The sequence below is a fragment of the Mesitornis unicolor genome, unplaced genomic scaffold (assembly GCF_000695765.1).
Source record: "Mesitornis unicolor isolate BGI_N332 unplaced genomic scaffold, ASM69576v1 scaffold3835, whole genome shotgun sequence".
Classification (NCBI taxonomy): Eukaryota; Metazoa; Chordata; class Aves; order Mesitornithiformes; family Mesitornithidae; genus Mesitornis; species Mesitornis unicolor.
Genome location: NW_010184700.1, coordinates 151705 through 169760, shown reverse-complemented (window position 1 = coordinate 169760; position 18056 = coordinate 151705). Strand labels below are relative to the sequence as shown.

Sequence of the window (18056 nt, the reverse complement as noted above, 5' to 3'; positions counted from 1 at the left end):
ATTCCTGCTTGGGCATGCAGAGACAAGGAGGGACAGGACAGAGGAAGAGCAGAAAAAAAGAAGTAACATTTTTTGGGGGAAAAAGGCTGTGTTTCCAGGCTTGCACCAGAAGGAACCACCATTCACATCCCTGCAGGGATGGGTTGCTGGGTCCTTTCCGGTGAGGCAAAACTTCCTGCTGTTTTGCTAGCGATCAGGTAGGCCCCAGAGGCCATGCCAAGGAAGAATCCAGTGAGTGGCAGGATTGGGAGGCAAAAACTAGGTGGGAAGGGGATTGGCAATGATGCCAAATGATGGTGGAGCTGGGATCGGTCCCAGTTTTCTCACCATAAAAGCCCCACTCCCAATTCACTGCTGGAAGCATCTCTTGCACATGACTTTTAACCAAGCAAGTGATAAGCAAAGAACCAGAAATAGAGGGAAAGAATGGATAAATTAAAAATGGATGGGCTGAGCCAGCCCATCCCAGGCCAATAGTATGCTCCAGTGCATGGAAAAGTTTAAATTAGCGTCATGGTAACAACTCTGGTTGTACCTCATCCATTTTTAAAAAGGGTAGAAAGGAGGATTCTAGAAACTACTGATGAGTCAGCTTGACTGATCTGGTGGCCTTCTGTGATGGTGTGACTGCATTGGTGGGTAAGGGGTAACTGATGTCATCTGCCTGGACTTCTGTAAGGCCTTTGACACCGTCCCATATAACATCCTTGTCACTAAATTGGAGACATGTGAGTTTGATGGATGGGTGTTGGATATAGCACTGGCTGGGTGGCTGCATCCAAAGAGTTGCAGTCAACAGCTCAATGTCCAAATGGAGATCAGTAACAAGTGATGTCCTCAAGGGTCCATACCAGGACCAGTACTGTTTAATATCTTCATCAATAACATAGTGGGATTGAGTGCACCCTCAGCAAGTTTGCGGATGACACCAAGCTGGGTGTGCAGCAGGTACGCCAGAGGGAAGAGATGCCATCCAGAAGGACCTTGCCAGGCTTGAGAGATGAGCCCATGTGAACGTCATGAGGTTCAACAAGGCCAAGTGCAAGGTCCTGCACCTGGGTTGCGGCAATCACCAATATCAATACAGCCTGAGGGATGAAGAGATTGAGAGCAGCCCTGCAGAGAAGCACTTGGGGGTACTGGTGAATGAAAAATTAGACATGAGCTAGCAAGATGTGCTTGCAGCCCAGAAAGCCAACCATGTCTTGGGCTGCATCAAAAGAAGCGTGGCCAGCAGGTCAACGGAGGTAAGTCTCCCCTTCTACTCTGCTCTGGTCAGACCCCACCTGGAGTACTGCATCCAACTCTGGGGCCCCAACATAGGAGAAGGACATGGACCTGCTGGAGGAAGTCCAGAGGAGGGCCATGAAGATGATCAGGGGGCTGGAGCACCTATTCTATGAAGACAGACTGAAAGAGTTGGGGTTGTCCAGCCTGGAGAGGAGAAGGTTCCAAGGAGACCTCATTGTGGCCTTTCAGTACTTACAGAGGGCTTATGAGAAAGATGGAGAGAGACCTTTTACCACGGTCTGTAGTGACAGGACAAAGGACAACTAAAAGAGGATGGGTTTAGACTGGACAAGGGAGAAATTCTTTAAGATTAGGGTAGTGAGACACTGGAACAGGTTGTCTAGGGAAGCTGAGGATGTCACATTCCTAGATGTGTTCAAGGCCAGGTTGGACAGAGCTTTGAGCAACCTGGTCTGGTGGGAGGCGTCCCTGCCCATGGCCGGGGGGGCGTTGGACTGGATGATTTCTAAAGGTCCCTTCTAACCCAAATCACCCAATGATCCTATGATCTCATTATATCAGGATTGTATTGGTGGGATGAACCATGATGGTGCAGTAGGTATTGCAGATATCTCTGCATTTAGCAAGTATGAAAGTGATTAAAATTCTACGTGGCAAGAAGGGGCTTTGTGTGCACGTGTGTGCTAGGTACCTATCCTACTTGCAGGTTGTACTTGCTGGACACACTAAAATCTAGTAATGCATTTCAGCAGTAGTAGTAGGTGTGACATGATCTAGTCTAACAAGATGCTCAATTTACTCAGTATCACAGTATCATGCAAAAGCTGCTACAAAAATAAATTTCTCTACAAAGGGAGAAAAAATCTTTTGTTTTTTTTTAACACTGTGGAACAAGCCACAGGTGCGTTGATGGTGATTGAAACTGTATCTAAGCTGCAGTCCGTGAATCCTGAGTACTTCCCAGGAAAGCTGAAGCTCAGCTCCCATGAGAGCAGCACAGCAGGGCTGTGCAGTCCCACCTCTGCTCACACAGGGGGTACCTGTGCCACTGCACCCCAGGGTGAGAGAGCTGCCCTCCCCAAAGCGCTCCCACACTCTTGGGGCAGGCTTTTTACCCCAAGCTGAATAGAAAAGCTACCCACAGATCTTCTTTTTCCTTAGTTAAATTATGTTCAGGTATATTTTTCTCATGTTTTCTAGTGGTGCCCATGAGAACCCTGCAGCCCATCCCACCCCAGCGGCTCCTCAGCCTCGCCACCCCCGTGGGTGGGGAGCACCCCAAACCTGGGTGATTTTTTTTGCTTCTAGGCAGGGAAGTTAAAGGTAGTTTAGCCACTTTTTTTCAATTAATCTTAAAAGTGCTCTGTAAGTTTGGGTAAGCTTTAGCAATGTAAAACGATATATGTGGAAGGAAAGAAATTCTGACCTCATTTGTGCCCATGTGGTCCACTGTGCTCTATTTGGTGTTTCAGATGGGAGGAGGCTGGAGCCTTAGCAGGCACCCAGTGTCTCATCCTAATACTGCAGACCTCTTGGCCAGCAAAAGTCAAGGATGAACAACTTATTTTCTCCTTCTTCCTTATGGGACTTAAAATAAATCAAAATGGGCAGGAACCGACAACCAGAGATTCTGATTGTATCCAAACCAGGACAAGGTAAAACAAGTTAAGATCTATCTAGGATTTAAAGACACTAAAATTGACACGTTAACCAGTAACCTCTATCAAATTTGCTAAAACTCTCAGATTTCTCATCTCTAGCCTAGCTCCACTTACAATATCGATGCTAAGAGTTAAAAAGCAATGACTGGTATGCGTATCTTTTCTGGTGTTCGATGTAAAGGAGAGGGTTTTGAAGGCAGTACTGTCTCAGAATTTCAAAGTCGCTGGTGTTCATGTTACATAGAGTACCACTTGGTGGTCATTTGGAAGGCGCTTCTACTTCTGTGTAACTTTCTTCTAGGTTGGGTATAAATATTCCTGGGAGTCTAAACAGAAATGTGTTTTGTTTAGATACAAGTCTTAGGCACGAGTTAGAAAACTGCTGACTGTAATGAAAATATATCAGCACTTCGTAGTATCCAATAATATAAAAAATGCAATTCAGAACATCTTCAACTACATATGTATGTGTGTGTGTCTATATATAGGTATAAGGGTACCATACATACATGTATATAAACACAAACACATATACAGAAATATTCACGACTCGAACTGTATTTGTAACTGACCTGAAATACTGCAGCGAAAGTTCATTCTGATGAACCATTAATATGGTATTTCCATCTTTTGGCTCTAACCATAGTTAAAATGTTAGCACACTGAACTAAACATTTTGCTATCTTAACTTTCTGCTGTCCTAGCTTTTTTTGCTACCCTAATCAACATGTCAGAACCAAGAGCTCCTATATGGGGACTATAAGAGTACCCTGCCTATGCGAAGCTATGCAGCTACTGAGCATGCTTGCAACCACGAACCCTGTGCGCCTGTTGATGGTAATGCTTCCTTGGATGGTCACATTTAGCAGGTTGGAAATGCGTAGAAGGCAGGAGACCTTCAGCGTGCAGCTGCCAAATCATCGCCGCAGGGTTCGGACTTTTGCTGGAGAGGAGTTCCCTGATGAGCAGCGATAGAAAGAAGTGGGCGATGTGGGTGGGAGTTTCACGGGACTCACAGCATCTCCCTCCTGCAGCTTCCAGAGGAGCTCTTCATTAGTCCTGCTCAGCTTCTTCTTCTCCTCCACTTCTTTCTCAACGTATTCTTGAAGATTAGCATTCTCCTCTGACAATTGCCTGGAGAGGGAAGCAGGACAACATGTAAGGCACACCAGAGCAAAGATGGCATTAATGCAGCCAGCGCTATACAAGAGGCAGGGCCAGGGAGGAACCTGAGCACCCCATCCCATCCCATCCCATCCCATTCCCCTGCCCCTAGGGCTGCAACTGAGCTGTCCAAGCCGGGGCACAGCTGTCCCTGGGTCTCTTCACTGCCGGACGAGAAAGGCACCTCCACAAGCCACAGATGCCCCTCAGTGTTTGACTTTGCCACCAGATGTGCCTGTGTCATTGCTTTGTACCTCTCCTAAACTGCCACAGCTTAGGTAGGATGAGCCCCAGCCTCCCTCTCTGGCTTCATGCAACTGTCAGCACCATGCAGAGCACGCAGAGGTGCCAAGGGCTTTGTACATTGACCACGTGCTCCAGACACTTTAGAATTGGCCATTTTCCCATGCAAACAACGGAGTAAAAATTGGAAATTCCTAAAAGAAAAATTTAGCATATTTGTTTCTTTATTTGTATATTTGAAACTGGCAAAAATGCAAGGCTGCAGTGCACTGCAAGAGGATCCTCCACTCATGGACAGGGAGGAGGGAGAGGATGAAATTCAGGCTAAGATAAAGTTCAACTGCGCCCTCACCTTCCTCCAGCTCTTGCCTTCCCTGGGAGAACATGGGTTTGTGAGCAAGGTGAAAGCTGGAGAGTGACCCATTGAACCCCATGGTGGGCAAGCTGAGCTGCAGAGCACACCACCGCCATGCCAGCCCCACATTTATGCCCAGCCTTGGCCACCGGTGTCTCAAGTGGACTTCAGAGCTGGTCCCAGATGCTTAGTTTGGGGATGTAGGTAGGCACAGTGGTTTCAGATGTTCTCTTCTCATCGATATTTGCTTGTGGCTGTGTTGGTTCTCCCCCCCCGCCCCTGCCCAGGGAGCTACCATGCAATGAAGCTAATCAGGGTGCTACCTCCTCCTGTTCAGCACATGGAGGAAGCAGGTGCCCAGCATGGATCTGTGGTCTCTGTTTGCACAACCTGTTCACAGGCACAGCAGTTTCTACAGGGAATGTGCCTATAGACCTCTGTGAAGCCAAACCCACCCGAGAGGAGCCCAGAGTCCTGGGTCAGTGGGCACTTGTGCTCCTCTTGGCCAGGGCTTCTGTTCCTGCACCAGGAGGAAAGGGGCTTCAGAGATCAACCCACCATGGCCTGCCCCAGCAATGGCACCCCTGCGAAAAACCAATAAGCAGCACAAAGTGCAAGTGGACTCCTTAATCCTGCTTTCTTCCCAGCTTCAATGCCTGGCTCCAGCCACCTCTGCCCTGTGGTGTTTCACAACCCAGAGGTGCTTGCAATGCTGCCCCATTTTCTCCAGAGCAGCACAGCAGCTGGAGCCGTCCCCAGAGGGTGATAGTCCTGGGTTTTGGGGCACCTTCTGCCTGACTGAGGACAGAAATCCAAAGTCCCAACTCTGTGGACGGCTGTAGGTCTCAACCCTTGTTTCTCAACCCTGTCATCAAAGCTGTGCCATGAACGAGAGAGCAATTGTGGAGCAACAGAGCAAGACCAAATAGGTGAGGAAAAGCAATTGCAGTCCCTGATTCTTCAAACCAACTGCTATTACACACAAAGGGGAAGTCTGCGCTCTCCATGCTTCTTGTTTTAGCTGATACTCTGATGTGGGATGTAGTTCCGCTTCGAGACCTGTCCTCCCCTCTGTAAATGGTCATGAAGCTATGGGTTGTTCTGCAGCTCCTTCCTCCTTGGTCCTAACAAACTCTCTATTCCTGACTCCAACACCAGGGAAACTTCCCCAGGAAGGACCAGGGAGGTGTTTTCCCCAGAATACCCTATAACCCAGTAGCTTTTTGGGAGATGGGACATGGAAATCGCCTATGGAGACTACAACCTCAATGAGACTGCTCTCATCTAACTAGAGGACTGCTTTTAAAAGTAATGGGGTGGGGTGGGGCAGGACAGTGTAGTGCAGGCAGACAGTGGGACTTGATCGAGATGTATTTTGGGCATGTGCTGGCAACACCACGGCCCTGGAGCATGCCTGCAGGAACGCTGGGCTTCTGCAGCCCCATTACACCCGGGCAGGAGCCAGGTCCTGACGTGATCAGCCTGGGCAGCTCTGGGCACGTACCTCACCTGATGTACAGGCAATTTAGGATTTTATAGAAATAATTAGGGAGGTACCTAACCCCGCCGCTCGGTATTTCCAGGGCTCAGCAGCAGCTGGATGTGGGTTTTGGATGCACACATGAAATTCTGCACAATGCCTTTACTGGGTATAGCCTGAAGTTCATAGCAGATGTTGTTGACTGCTTGTCCACTCTGTGTCATCAAAAGTCTCTGAGAGGGTGGGATTGGCATTTTCAATTTAAAAAAAGAAACAACATTTTTAATTAATTTCTGTTTTATCAGCCTTGGTTCCTACAGAAATGGAGCTCAGGTGATGAAGAATATGTCTGTTCTGCCCCCTCCTGAAAGTTTTGAACCTTGAAGCAGCACTAGCAGAGTTGAAGGATTAAAAGACACAAGTTGGCAGAAGTTTTCAGAAAGCTGCTTGCCTGGTGCAGGAGGTCCCATTGGGGAACCAGCTGTGGCACAAGCTCACTGTCTCACAGGCATGACAACGTCCACATGGGAGCTCACCCTGAAGAAATAACTCCACAGGAAGCCTCCTGCTGCACATGGAATCACTTTTTCTTTTGCAGTGTCTAACCAGACAGGCCATAAATGTTCTACACAAAGCCCCACTACATCCTTTTCCAGCCAGCAAACCTGCTTTGGCACTCAGATGGAGGGAGGAGCTGCTGCTTGTTGCACTGCTTATTTTACCCTCGGGCACATTGCTCTGGGAATTTACCCTGTCCTCCCTGACATGAGGTGACAGGACACCAGCAGAGCCAGCTTCATGGCACCCAGAGGCAGCTTGCACAGGCAGCAGTGCCCACATCCTTCCCAAAGCCTCTGCCTTCAGCGCAGCCAACCTGCGTCTGCCTCTGCTGCGCCATGGGCAGGGAGATGGACAGACAGTATTGCTGCTTGCAAAAGATACAGATGCCCATTCTGCCCCTCTTCATCGTTCAGGCAGAATAAGGAAGAGAGGCAACTTAAAAGCAAATGTGTTCTCTTTGTAAGTTTGTATCTTGAGATATATGTTCCAATTTTAGACCTAACCCATCTAGGGAAACCTTTATCCCCAGCACTGCAAACTTGTGATCAGATGTGTTCCTCTGCCAGCCTCCCAGCAATTTAAACAGCTATAGCAAATCACAGCCACAAAAGCACAGGTCTGGCAGGGGCACACCAATATGGTAGAGATGCATGGGAAGGTGCTTGAATCATGCTCTCAACTTACATTAAAGTCTCTTTCTCAAAAGACCTAAAGTTCAGTAGGTGCCTGGGCTATGCCAACAGAGACCAGACACCCTCCTGGTCATCTTCTTCTCTAGGGTGCTGTAAACTGCCATTCCTCAAACACTCCCAGTCCAAAGGACTAAAAAATGCTTGTTGATTTGGAGGGAGAATCCAAGATGTTGAGAAATTAGACAATTTATTCAAGTGCTCTGGGAAGTAGAGGCTTTGTGGAGCTCCTGTGCCCAAAGCTGGTGCATGATCTACCTGCAAGGCTCTTCTCTCTTCCTTTGTGTCTGTCCTTGGCTATAACTGGAAATATCTCTGAGGTGCACTCCTCAGCCCACCGATGCCTCCAGGACCCCCTTCCGGCCGTGCTGCAAAGGTTGGCTTTGCTCTGGCTCCCATCCCTCCTGTTACCCCCAATACTCTCGCTGCTGCTGGGCTGCCTATGCCACATGGGCACCCAAACTGCAAATCAGCAGAAAAAATTCAAATCTCTGCTGTGGCCCAGCAAGGGCAGCTCCCCAAGCTGGAGTGGCTACTGCTGCCAGGAAAACCCAGGTTTTAATAACTCCAGCTTTAAAACCCACCTGACAGTGTCCTTATACCTGTCCCCAAACTGTTATTGTTGAAAACAACTGTCCCCTAAGTTGACTTTCCAGGCTGACTTAAAATTCAGAATTTCTCCTGAAAGATGTTATCCAAAGCCAGTATGTCCATGGTTACAGGAAGCAGCAAAGCTGCACAGGCAGGCAGTGGAGGGTGCTGTTGGCCCAGCCAGAGGCAGGCAGCTGCGATGCAGAGGCCAAGCCCCAAAGCAGGCACCCTGGCTGCTGTCACAGGCCTGGAGAGAGACTGCTACATCCAAATCACAATTCACCCATCCCAAAGGCAGGTGTCTCAAACTGGTCTGGTAAACTAGACCTTAAAAATACCTGGTTTTCCTCCCCAAGCACAGACAGGCTGTAGACACCCACCTCATGTGACATGTGTGTTATGGGTATTTACAATCAGGTGAGATGAAACGGAACCCTCACCCCAACCTGAATGTTAGCACAAGCAAACTTGCCTTTTTAAAATACCTACATGACAATTTTTAAAAGGCTGAATCATTAATAAAGGAAGAAAGACAAAAACTAAAATTAAATAAGAGGTGAGATGCTGAAGCTTTAAAATGTCAGCTAAAAATTAAATTGCATTTTAGGCCAATGGCATAATTTCTGGCATCAGTGACAGCTGATGTGCGGGGACAAGTTCAACTCTAGCATCTTCCTCTGGTACCCCTTCTGCCTGGCTCCAGCTGTGGTCCCTGCCTCACTATAAATGACAGGGACTGTCCTACCCTTCTTTTTCTATGCCAACTGACACAAGGAGCCTTGGCACCCTTGTCAGGTTGTGACAAGGGTGCAAACAGATAGTGCAGATAAAAAAACTTACCAAAGGATTACTCTGCCTGGGTGACAGTGGCATCATTAGGATGTGTCTCCTGAAACAGGCCCTGATGAATGGGTCTGAGGGCACTGATGCTGAGATCAGAAGCCTCTGGCAACTTTGCTCTCAGCAGCATGGCAAAATCATCAAAATACACAGACAGATATGTGGCTTTCCTTGTGCTAAATAAACAAAGCCCAATAGACAAAGGATTTTTTTTAATAAAACAAGCAGATCAGGACAACAATACACTTTCAGGGACTAAGTTTTTCCCTTTCTGAAAGAAGTGTCAGCCTGAGGCAGTTAAGATCTGCAGTCTCCTTTCAAACTCAGACAGATTGAAAATATCAGCACAAACCTTGTTATGACAGTATTTTGCTCAATCCTGGCTCTGAGTTCTTCATTCTGCTGTTGCAGCATAGTGATTTTTTCTTCCAGTTTTAAATTTCTTTCAGCCTGCAACGAGAGAAGGTTTGTTAAGTCTGAAGAAAGACCAACACCTGATCCAAGAGGATTTGTTCTTTATCTGTATTTGTCCCTAGAGCAACTTCTAAAATTTAAGGATAGATGGAGGTGGTCGTCTTGACTGCAGCTGAGATTTAGAGGTCTGACTCACACCGTATCATACTGGTGAAGTAAGTGGGGTCATCAGCAGAGCATTGAGCAGAGGCAAAGCTGAATGAGACCTTGCTTGTGAGAAGGAGGGTCTTGGTCTTGTCCAGTGCAAATAAAGCAACTTCTTTGGTGATGCCTCCACAGCTTCCATCCCTTAGGAGTAAGCGTTACCCACGCTGTTGTGGCCAGGGAGCTGGTGGCACTTGTGGAGCATGGGGATGACCAGCATGGAAAGGGCACTGCGGTGTGAGTGGGCAGTCTAGTGACAAAGGAGGAGTGCGAGAATGTGTGATGTGCATCATCCAGCTCAGCTAACCTCATCGGACATAAATGTCTGGCATCCAACATCTGGGATTGTGATTCCCTTGATATGGGGAAGAAAGAGTTACTCATCAGGGCAGATGACGCCCAGCAGCAGCCTTAGACTGCCTCTGCATTCACATCAGGTGGGCTGCCCTTTGGAGACACTTCACTTGACTGCTGACAGTGTCGGCTTAAATAACAGGCTTAAACTAGACATTTAACTTCGAGCTACAATTAAGTGAAATCAATCCTAACTCAAGCATTGGTAATTTTTACTCAGGACAGGTCAAGCACAGAGTTTGAGGATGTCAATAGCAGTGTACAAAGCATCAGTAAGATGTGTATGGTCATGTACCACTGCTTCAGATGCCCTGTTTTTCCCAAGTTTTGAATTTGACTTACTTTATCACCTTAGCTCTTGGTTTTCCAGCAGTTTGAATTTTGCTGAATTAAGCACTTTTGGAGGAAAACAAGATATCACAGGGTAACTTTATCTCCGTGTGAGCTCGGTTATTGAATTTCCCAACTTTTTATAAAGAATCAAATTATTGCGCACTGGAGGTAGCAATACCTCACACTTTGTGGCAGAGGCATCAGTTTTTTGCAGTAGTTTCTAATCTATGCAGGTAGCTGTTTCTCAGGTATTCTGGCCTATCCCCGTACATTTTGTCAGAGTATCACAGGGTAACTTTATCTCCGTGTGAGCTCGGTTATTGAATTTCCCAACTTTTTATAAAGAATCAAATTATTGCGCACTGGAGGTAGCAATACCTCACACTTTGTGGCAGAGGCATCAGTTTTTTGCAGTAGTTTCTAATCTATGCAGGTAGCTGTTTCTCAGGTATTCTGGCCTATCCCCGTACATTTTGTCAGAGCTGACCCCATTTTGAAATGCTCTGAGAGAGGAATCACCATCACAGGCACCTTGCTTCCTCAGTAGTTTTAATAAGTAGTAGCTATGTCAACATGAAGCATGGGAGAAGACCTGTGGATCTCCTTCCCTCTCCACTGCAACCCTCACCCTATACCACTCTTCTCCTGCCACCTTCAATTCCAGTCCCCCTTCCAGCAGACAAGCAACCAAGGATTTGGTTGGTTTTTTTTTTAATTCAGTGTAACACTGCAGTGCATGTTTTCAGATGCTGGCTTAGGTCCAGGAGCAGCATGTTGCAAGGAGCACAGTTGACAAGACTCAGTTGTAAAGAGGCACTTTTCTCTACATCCACTTACTCAAGCATCTGTTCAGCAATATAATCATCTGAGTTCTCAAATTTCCCCGTAAATGGAAACAAATCTTGCTGAATGCTGTGCTGAACCAGCTGTCCCGGCTCCCCAGATGAGGTAGTGCCTCATCCTGTCACCACACTATCCATTTACTGTCACTGGAGGTCATGCCTTACAAAACGAATCCCCTCTCCAACAAAAAATGTAACTGAGAGTGAACTTGGAGCAAAGGATGAGAAAACAGCATAGGCTGCAGAAAAGCATTACTTTAAGGTTAGAAAGAGCTTTCAGAGCCGAAGCCTTGCTAGGGACTGCTTGCTGAACATTGGTAATTCATACTTGTGGCTGGGAGCTCCCTAAATGCCTGCACAAGTAGCAGCAGGATGCACAAGGCTCAGTCTTCCTCCACTTGCCCTCTTCAGCCCTAAATGGTTACCTGACTCCTGTAGGGGTGTATGGTGCAGGCTGCTGTACAAAATGAAGCCCTGGAAGCCCCAAAGTTCCCCTTCCTCCTTTCTCCCTACACCACTCACCTCACTGTCTGACGCAACAGGCTGAGCAGGTATTGCATGATAAAGCAATACAGATCAATGAAAGTTTAGGAGAAATCAAGGGTATCATGGGTAGGTGAAGGGATGGGAAAAGCTCTCAATTTCTGAGTGAAAACCTGAGACATGGTATAGTAGAGGCAGCTATGTAGGCTGACAGTGGTACAACACAATATATAGCCATTTATGAACCTCTTTGACTGTGTCTTGCCCAAACCTCATGTGTTTTCTCATCCCTTTAAAGTTCATCTTTGTAACCAAACTTTTACTTTGCTACCTCTGTAAGGAAAAGTGACAACTCACCTGCTTTTCTAGCTCCATAATCATCTTCTCCTGTTGGTGAATCTGAAGGTTCTTCATTTCCAGAACATGTTTTAAGCTTTTTAGATCTTTTTCTACGTGCAGATATGGAGCTCGTACAATCTAGGAAATATAACAGCCATAAAAGCATCTTCAGCCATAAGATAAAGTTTCCTTAATGTGCCCAGTGGTTTAGGAGTCTCAGTGATGTGAAACGAACCTGGACCTGAACATCCCCACCCCATCTGAACCCTGATACTGTCTCCTAGACCATCCCTTTGGCTGCATAGCCAATGGTATCTTTCTTTTGACCAGCCTCATGGCTAGAAGGATGGGATACTAGAGTCTTCAGCAACCCCATTCCTACTCATATCTTGGGAACTGCATGAGGTGTTTTGTGATTGTGCAGAGATTTTGGCTTGGGAAAAGTACAAACATGAAGCTGAGGAAAGGACAGGAGGGCTGGAAATTAAAACTACAGTGTTCTGCCTCGCCTGCCCCACTGCATCACAGGGCCTGTTAACAAGATCAGGTCTGGTGGGAAGACATTGCTCCTCTGCTCGAGAACTTCAGATGTAGGGGATACAAAGGTGCAGCTCATGGGTGAAAGATGTGCTCTGAATTATCCTGATGAAATACTGCTGCTGACTTAAGCTGTTCTGGGTTTCTCCCAGTGTAAATCACTCCAGTGAACTGCCTGGTATTACTTGGCATTAACATCACTGTGACACAGCAGAATTTGTCCTTTCATATAAATGAAATACTGCAGCAGAGGTGGAAAGAGACTGATGCTACCTGTTTCCCATGGTCAAGCCTCTTTCAAACATTTGCACTATTTCCTAAGGAGTTCTCTCACCTAAAAGCCCACCCCACTATTGTCATTGACTGTCCCCTCTGTCATGCTGATACAACTGCCCATGGAGTTGTGTTGTGAACACAATTAAACACCCCAAGTTAAAAAAAACCTCATTTGCAGTAAACAAACAGCATGTCCCCAATAGAAAGCAGTTGAATAAATATTTCATATGACAAGGCTGTCCTCCTCAATTGGGGCCCCCCAATCTCAAGGATAAGGATACCACAGCTATCCACCATATCACATGATATGAGCAATACTTAGAAACTCATATTTTGACAACTGTACAGTTATAGTTGCCATCTACCTTCAGTTGTTCCTCAGTGTTTTTCTTCAGAGCCTCTTCAAATCGGTCAGCTTTGGCCTTAAGAGATTGGTTCTGGAAGGTGAGTGTGTCTATCTGGTCCTGGAGGAGGAACACACCAATGAACACACCAACTGTGTTATCTTACTGTGAAACCACCAGGGGAGTTGAACAAGACTTAGAAACCCCTGCAAGTTAGTATTTTTCACGTAAGACCACTTGAACATACAGTGGGGTTTTTGATAACCCAGCGCCTTGGGGAATCCTGAAATCTCTGCAATGCCTGCAGCTGGTTGACACTGGCTGGCACTAGTTCATGCAATGTCCTTGGTGCTAAATCACCCCATCATCTTGGGCTGGATGAGAATGAACCTGTCCTTCCTTAAGAGAGCTGGCATTTATACCACAGGCATGAAAGAGATCACTTGTGTGGTCCCTAGAGTCTGAATGTGGCAGTAGATACCCCATCCCTGCTTCCTTCACCTTTCTGGGGTTCTAACATGGTGACAAGCAATGAGGAGTTAATGGGGTGTACTGTGAATGACTGTAATTTCATCTCAGAGCTATACACAGGAACAAAATGTTATTTTAAGTAATCATACTTCTGCTACCATCAATGATGTTCCTGTTACCTCTCTATATACAACATCTGTAAAAGCCACAGTTGCTGTGAAACTGGTATTCTTTTCTTTTGTATACGTAATCTCGTGGCTACTACATTACATCTGTGCTTATTGCGAAATTGCTGACATGCCTTGGACTGTCACAGGAAGGCAGTAGCAGTTGTTATGTGCTACACTATGTACTACTCAGGGTTTTTAAATATTATAATTCATCTCTGCCTATGAAATCCGACATTATTTGCTATGGTGTCTTGTTCAGACAAGATTTCCAAGCTTAGCATGAATCACAGGGGCATACTTCTGCCCTCCTTGGGATTTCTTCATCTAGAGAGAGAGAACAGCATGGACTTATTTAAAGGATTGAAAAAGCCAAGATGATCTTGAGCTCGGTGTTAAATAGTGAGGTGCGGGAGATGTGATGTTCAGGGCTGACCCTGGCTGACCATAGCCTGGCTGCACATCAGGGCCAGCCCTGAAATATGCCTCATCAGGGACTGGCAGGAATGGAAATGTGTCTACACAGTGGGACTGGATCCCCCACATTCAGGCAGCAGTGAAGAGTTTAAAGCACAGGGCCAGGCAGTTTCTGAGCCCCACGGGTGCCTGCTAGAGAGTACCATGTAAACAAAGTGTTGCTCACAGCCATTGCCAGGGCCAGAGCTCTCCGCACCATGTGGGAAGAGCTCAGCTTCGCTCCTTGTGCTGCGCCAGCAGTCAGCAGGGTCAAAAGAACATTGCTTTGCATTGTCCAGCTGCCTTTTCCTCCCTTTAGGTTTGCCCTCTCTTCACTTTCAGATAGTATTTTGCTGAACCAGCGAAGGAGGAGGAAAAACCCTGAGAGGGTACATTTGCTGCTAGATCCCAGTTTGGACAGGCAGAGGACGTGAGGTACTACAGCTGGTAAGCAGCAATGGCCTGGGGTGGTGGCAGCTGACAACAGGGCTGGGGCTGCCCCATCGGCAGCTCTGCTACATCCTTATAGGGGTGGGAAATAATAAAACTGCTAACCTGGAGTGACAGACGTAGTTTTTCAAAATTCTCTTCTAATTGTGCCTTTTCCAGTTTGTGAGCAGCATTCAGTGCTGAGGAAGACACACAGACATGACATTGCTAAGTGAAGTCCAGCAAACCAGGATCTGAGAGCACAGACATCGTGAGCCAAGCACAGTTAAGGACGCAGCTCAGGGCATGGAGGTTGCATAGGAAACTGGTAGTAATATACTCTGTGTCCTTAGGTGAATTGCTTTGAGGATCAAGATTTCCTGACCTTTCACTGGTTGCAGGTACCTCTATTTCTGCATGACCAGTTTCTGAGGTTTTAGAATAGCTCAGTGTTCCCGGCTCTCAGAGGCTCTGATCTGAAAAAGCTCAGTCTGACAACGGGTAATTTATGAGTTCAGAGTGAGTTCCCCCAAATCAAAGACCTGTAAATTAGATATATGTAAAAGCTTGGGTTGCCGTTCCTCTGGGGAGCTAGAGGAATGGGGGCAGCAACTCAGGTGCAAAACTACAAATGATGGTGACTCTCCAGGAGCTGTGAAAGGTGACCTGTGAGGTTTATTCTGTTAGTGAGATTGACGGAGCCCGAAGACACAAAAGTCCTCTTTTTATATTATAGGTTTTACTACCAGAACAACTCACCCTGGACTCTAATAATCGCCAAAAGTTTAATAACCCAAGTGGAATAAAGTTTAATCTCTAAACCAGTAGCATCAAACTGTCATTCATTATAGTAGTAGTAGCTACCTTTTTAGTATATGGACACTTTATTTTTTCATGTCTTTACCCTCAACCCCATGGGGTTCTGCCCTCTAGCCATTGCTCACCAGTCACAATACCAGCAGGAGTAATACTGATACTCCAGTGCCCTGTTCAGCGCTCTGAGCTACAGCTGCTGCAATGCCTTTTCCAGGCACAGGAGGGCATTTCAGACCCACACCAGGAGCTGGGTGCACAAACTTTGACCACCAGAGCCTTGATAAACCACAGTCATTTTATCATCAGAAAAATACTAACAAAAATGGACAGATAAGAATATCCTCAATAAAGAAACAACTTTTTAATTATTATATTCAATATTGCATATGTTACTATAAAACTAATATGCTAGATACCATCTCTGCCTACAGGAGAGGGAAACAGACTGTGCTCAGCTCTCGGTGTGCTCTGGACTGTGTCTCTGATTGACACAGTGCAGAGCTAAGCAATATGGCTTGGTTTGGGGAAAGCTGTGGGAAAACCTACTAGAGCTATTTAAAAATTAGACCCTCATGCTTATGTGCTAAAAAAAAAAGAGGGAGATTGTACAGGTAACTGTTAAACATCAGCTAAAGCATGTACAAAAATGTGTTTAGATACTGAACTGGTAGGGAGGAAACAGCTCTGCCTGCAGTATCAATTCCCATCGAAAAAACATAACACAAAATAAAGGTAACAGTACTGAGGCACTAACACCAGTGTACGGCTCTGGTCTGCTCCGCACGGCCAAACTTTTGCTACTGAAAATGATGAGTGCTGGTTTCAGAAGTGGTGCAGGCACTTAAGCACCTGAATTCAGAGGTGTTTGATGAGCTCTAGCCTCCTGAGCTCCCATGGATTAGGCTCTTGAAAAAAGTCTGTGTGGGAAGTGAGGTAGAATTTGGACTCTGTGGTCAGTGACCCATGGACAAAGCATTGTCTTTGACCCAAAGACCTTTCAGGTGATCTGAGGTACAAGTTGGATGTCGTATGCACTGTACACAGCTCTCCTTCACCCATATCATGAACCTGGTGGTCCACCCCATGTGAAAGCATTAGACCAACACAATCTTTCTGTACCATCTGCTCTGGAGGAAGAAAATCCAGGCTTACATAAACTCACTACGGTGCTAATTCCTGCTCTGGAGTAGTTCTGTAGTCATTGGGTTGTCTTTGGCTTACCTTGAATCTTGCAGTCATTTTCATCCTGCAGCACCGTAATGGCGACTATGTGGTTATTCTCCAGCTGCAACATTGCAGTGTCATGTACAGCCGTGATATCTTCCACCTGTTCCAATAACAACGAATGGAGACATGGGCACACGATTAGACATGCTGTGGCACACTGATGAGCCACTTCTAGAGAGCTCCACTGAGCTGGAAACAGAAAAGAGATCTACTGAGCATGACACTTCCAGGACCTGGGCCAGTTTTATTCATTATGAAACAAGTGTGTTAATACCTTGAGTGGTAGAGTGTAGTCACCGCTGCTAGCATTTTTGTTCTTTTAACTTAATGGCAATAAAAGAGGTACAAAAGAAAGCAAAAGGCCTTAAAGCTCTTAAGCAATGAAGCCATTTATGAAATCTTCAGAAATTTCAACATTCCATTAATCTGAATGATGTTAATGACCCTACTCTCTCTGATGGTCAGGTAAACATGCACAGTTCTCAGCCACCCTGGTTTTTGTCTTCATGGCAATTTGCTACAATGATTTTTACTGTAAGGTCTTGAATTAACTTCCATGTAAAGTGTCAATGAATTATTCACACCTGTAAAATATTATTTCTAGAGAAACATTGAAATTATTAGCAGTGGGTATGTAAAATGAATTGCAATCTATCACACTTTTATATGAAAAACAGTATCCTACATAGTCATCAACACTCTAATTCCTATGTCCTCTCAAATAATGTATTTTGAGTCCACATCCAATAAGCTAATGAAAGATGTGGCAACTCATTTTTTTAGTGCAGACACAAGAGTTTCCAGGCTGGTGTGGAAGTAACCTAGATGACAATGAAGCCATAAAACCTTTTCCTGCTCTCATGTTGAGGTCAGAAAGCTGCCCTGCTGCTGCAGGCTACCCACTGCACCCCACACTGCAGACAGCCATCACAGGAGCAGGGGACACAATTGGAGGAGGGCTGTTTTCAGCCTGTGCTCCTGTGTGCCCAATGGGTCTGGGACTCCTTCAGTACATTATTTGTTATTAGACTCGGCTAAAGGCAAAGTGAGATCCCCAGTGATGGTGTTTTGATATGTGTCATTAACGAAAACACAGTGAGAAGCGGTGATCAAGGTTATGCCAGTGGTCCAGAGCCATTTCTGAATGCAACACATCGATTTGCTTTTCTGGGTTTTGTAATCACAGTGATCTTATTCCTTACATTTAACACATTATCTGTGATGCCTGGCAATGCAGAGGATCCAACTATTTTACAATGAAACAGCTGTTCATTGCAAAGTGACTTGACTTTAAACAGCTTTTATGCTCACTGCTATGTTAAAATAATGGTAGAAAGACTCTGCAGCTGAGAGCATTTTGACTAGAATAAATGCTGTTTCCCTGAATTTAACTGTGAAATATATATGTTAGATTATCCAACAGAAGCAAAATTTCAAACGACATCGGAGAAGGCATGCTTTTAGGACGAAAGATGGGCATTTAACGTGGAATTTAAAATTATCCAAACTCATTTTCATAATCATGTGGG

At 45.9% G+C, this 18056-nt stretch overlaps 1 protein-coding gene across 1 annotated transcript in view; it reads right to left on the bottom strand.

Moving 5' to 3' along the window:
• Positions 1 to 3829: 3829 nt before the first annotated feature.
• The window catches only part of MTUS2 (microtubule associated tumor suppressor candidate 2), a gene marked incomplete at its 5' end in the record, with an annotated part of 160396 nt that continues 146169 nt past the window's right edge, over positions 3830 to 18056 (bottom strand). The window contains 6 exons of the mRNA XM_010184549.1: positions 3830 to 4046; positions 9188 to 9285; positions 11823 to 11942; positions 12983 to 13081; positions 14611 to 14684; positions 16522 to 16627. Coding sequence (XP_010182851.1) covers positions 3830 to 4046; positions 9188 to 9285; positions 11823 to 11942; positions 12983 to 13081; positions 14611 to 14684; positions 16522 to 16627 — 714 coding nt within the window. The remainder of the gene's footprint in view (positions 4047 to 9187; positions 9286 to 11822; positions 11943 to 12982; positions 13082 to 14610; positions 14685 to 16521; positions 16628 to 18056) is intronic.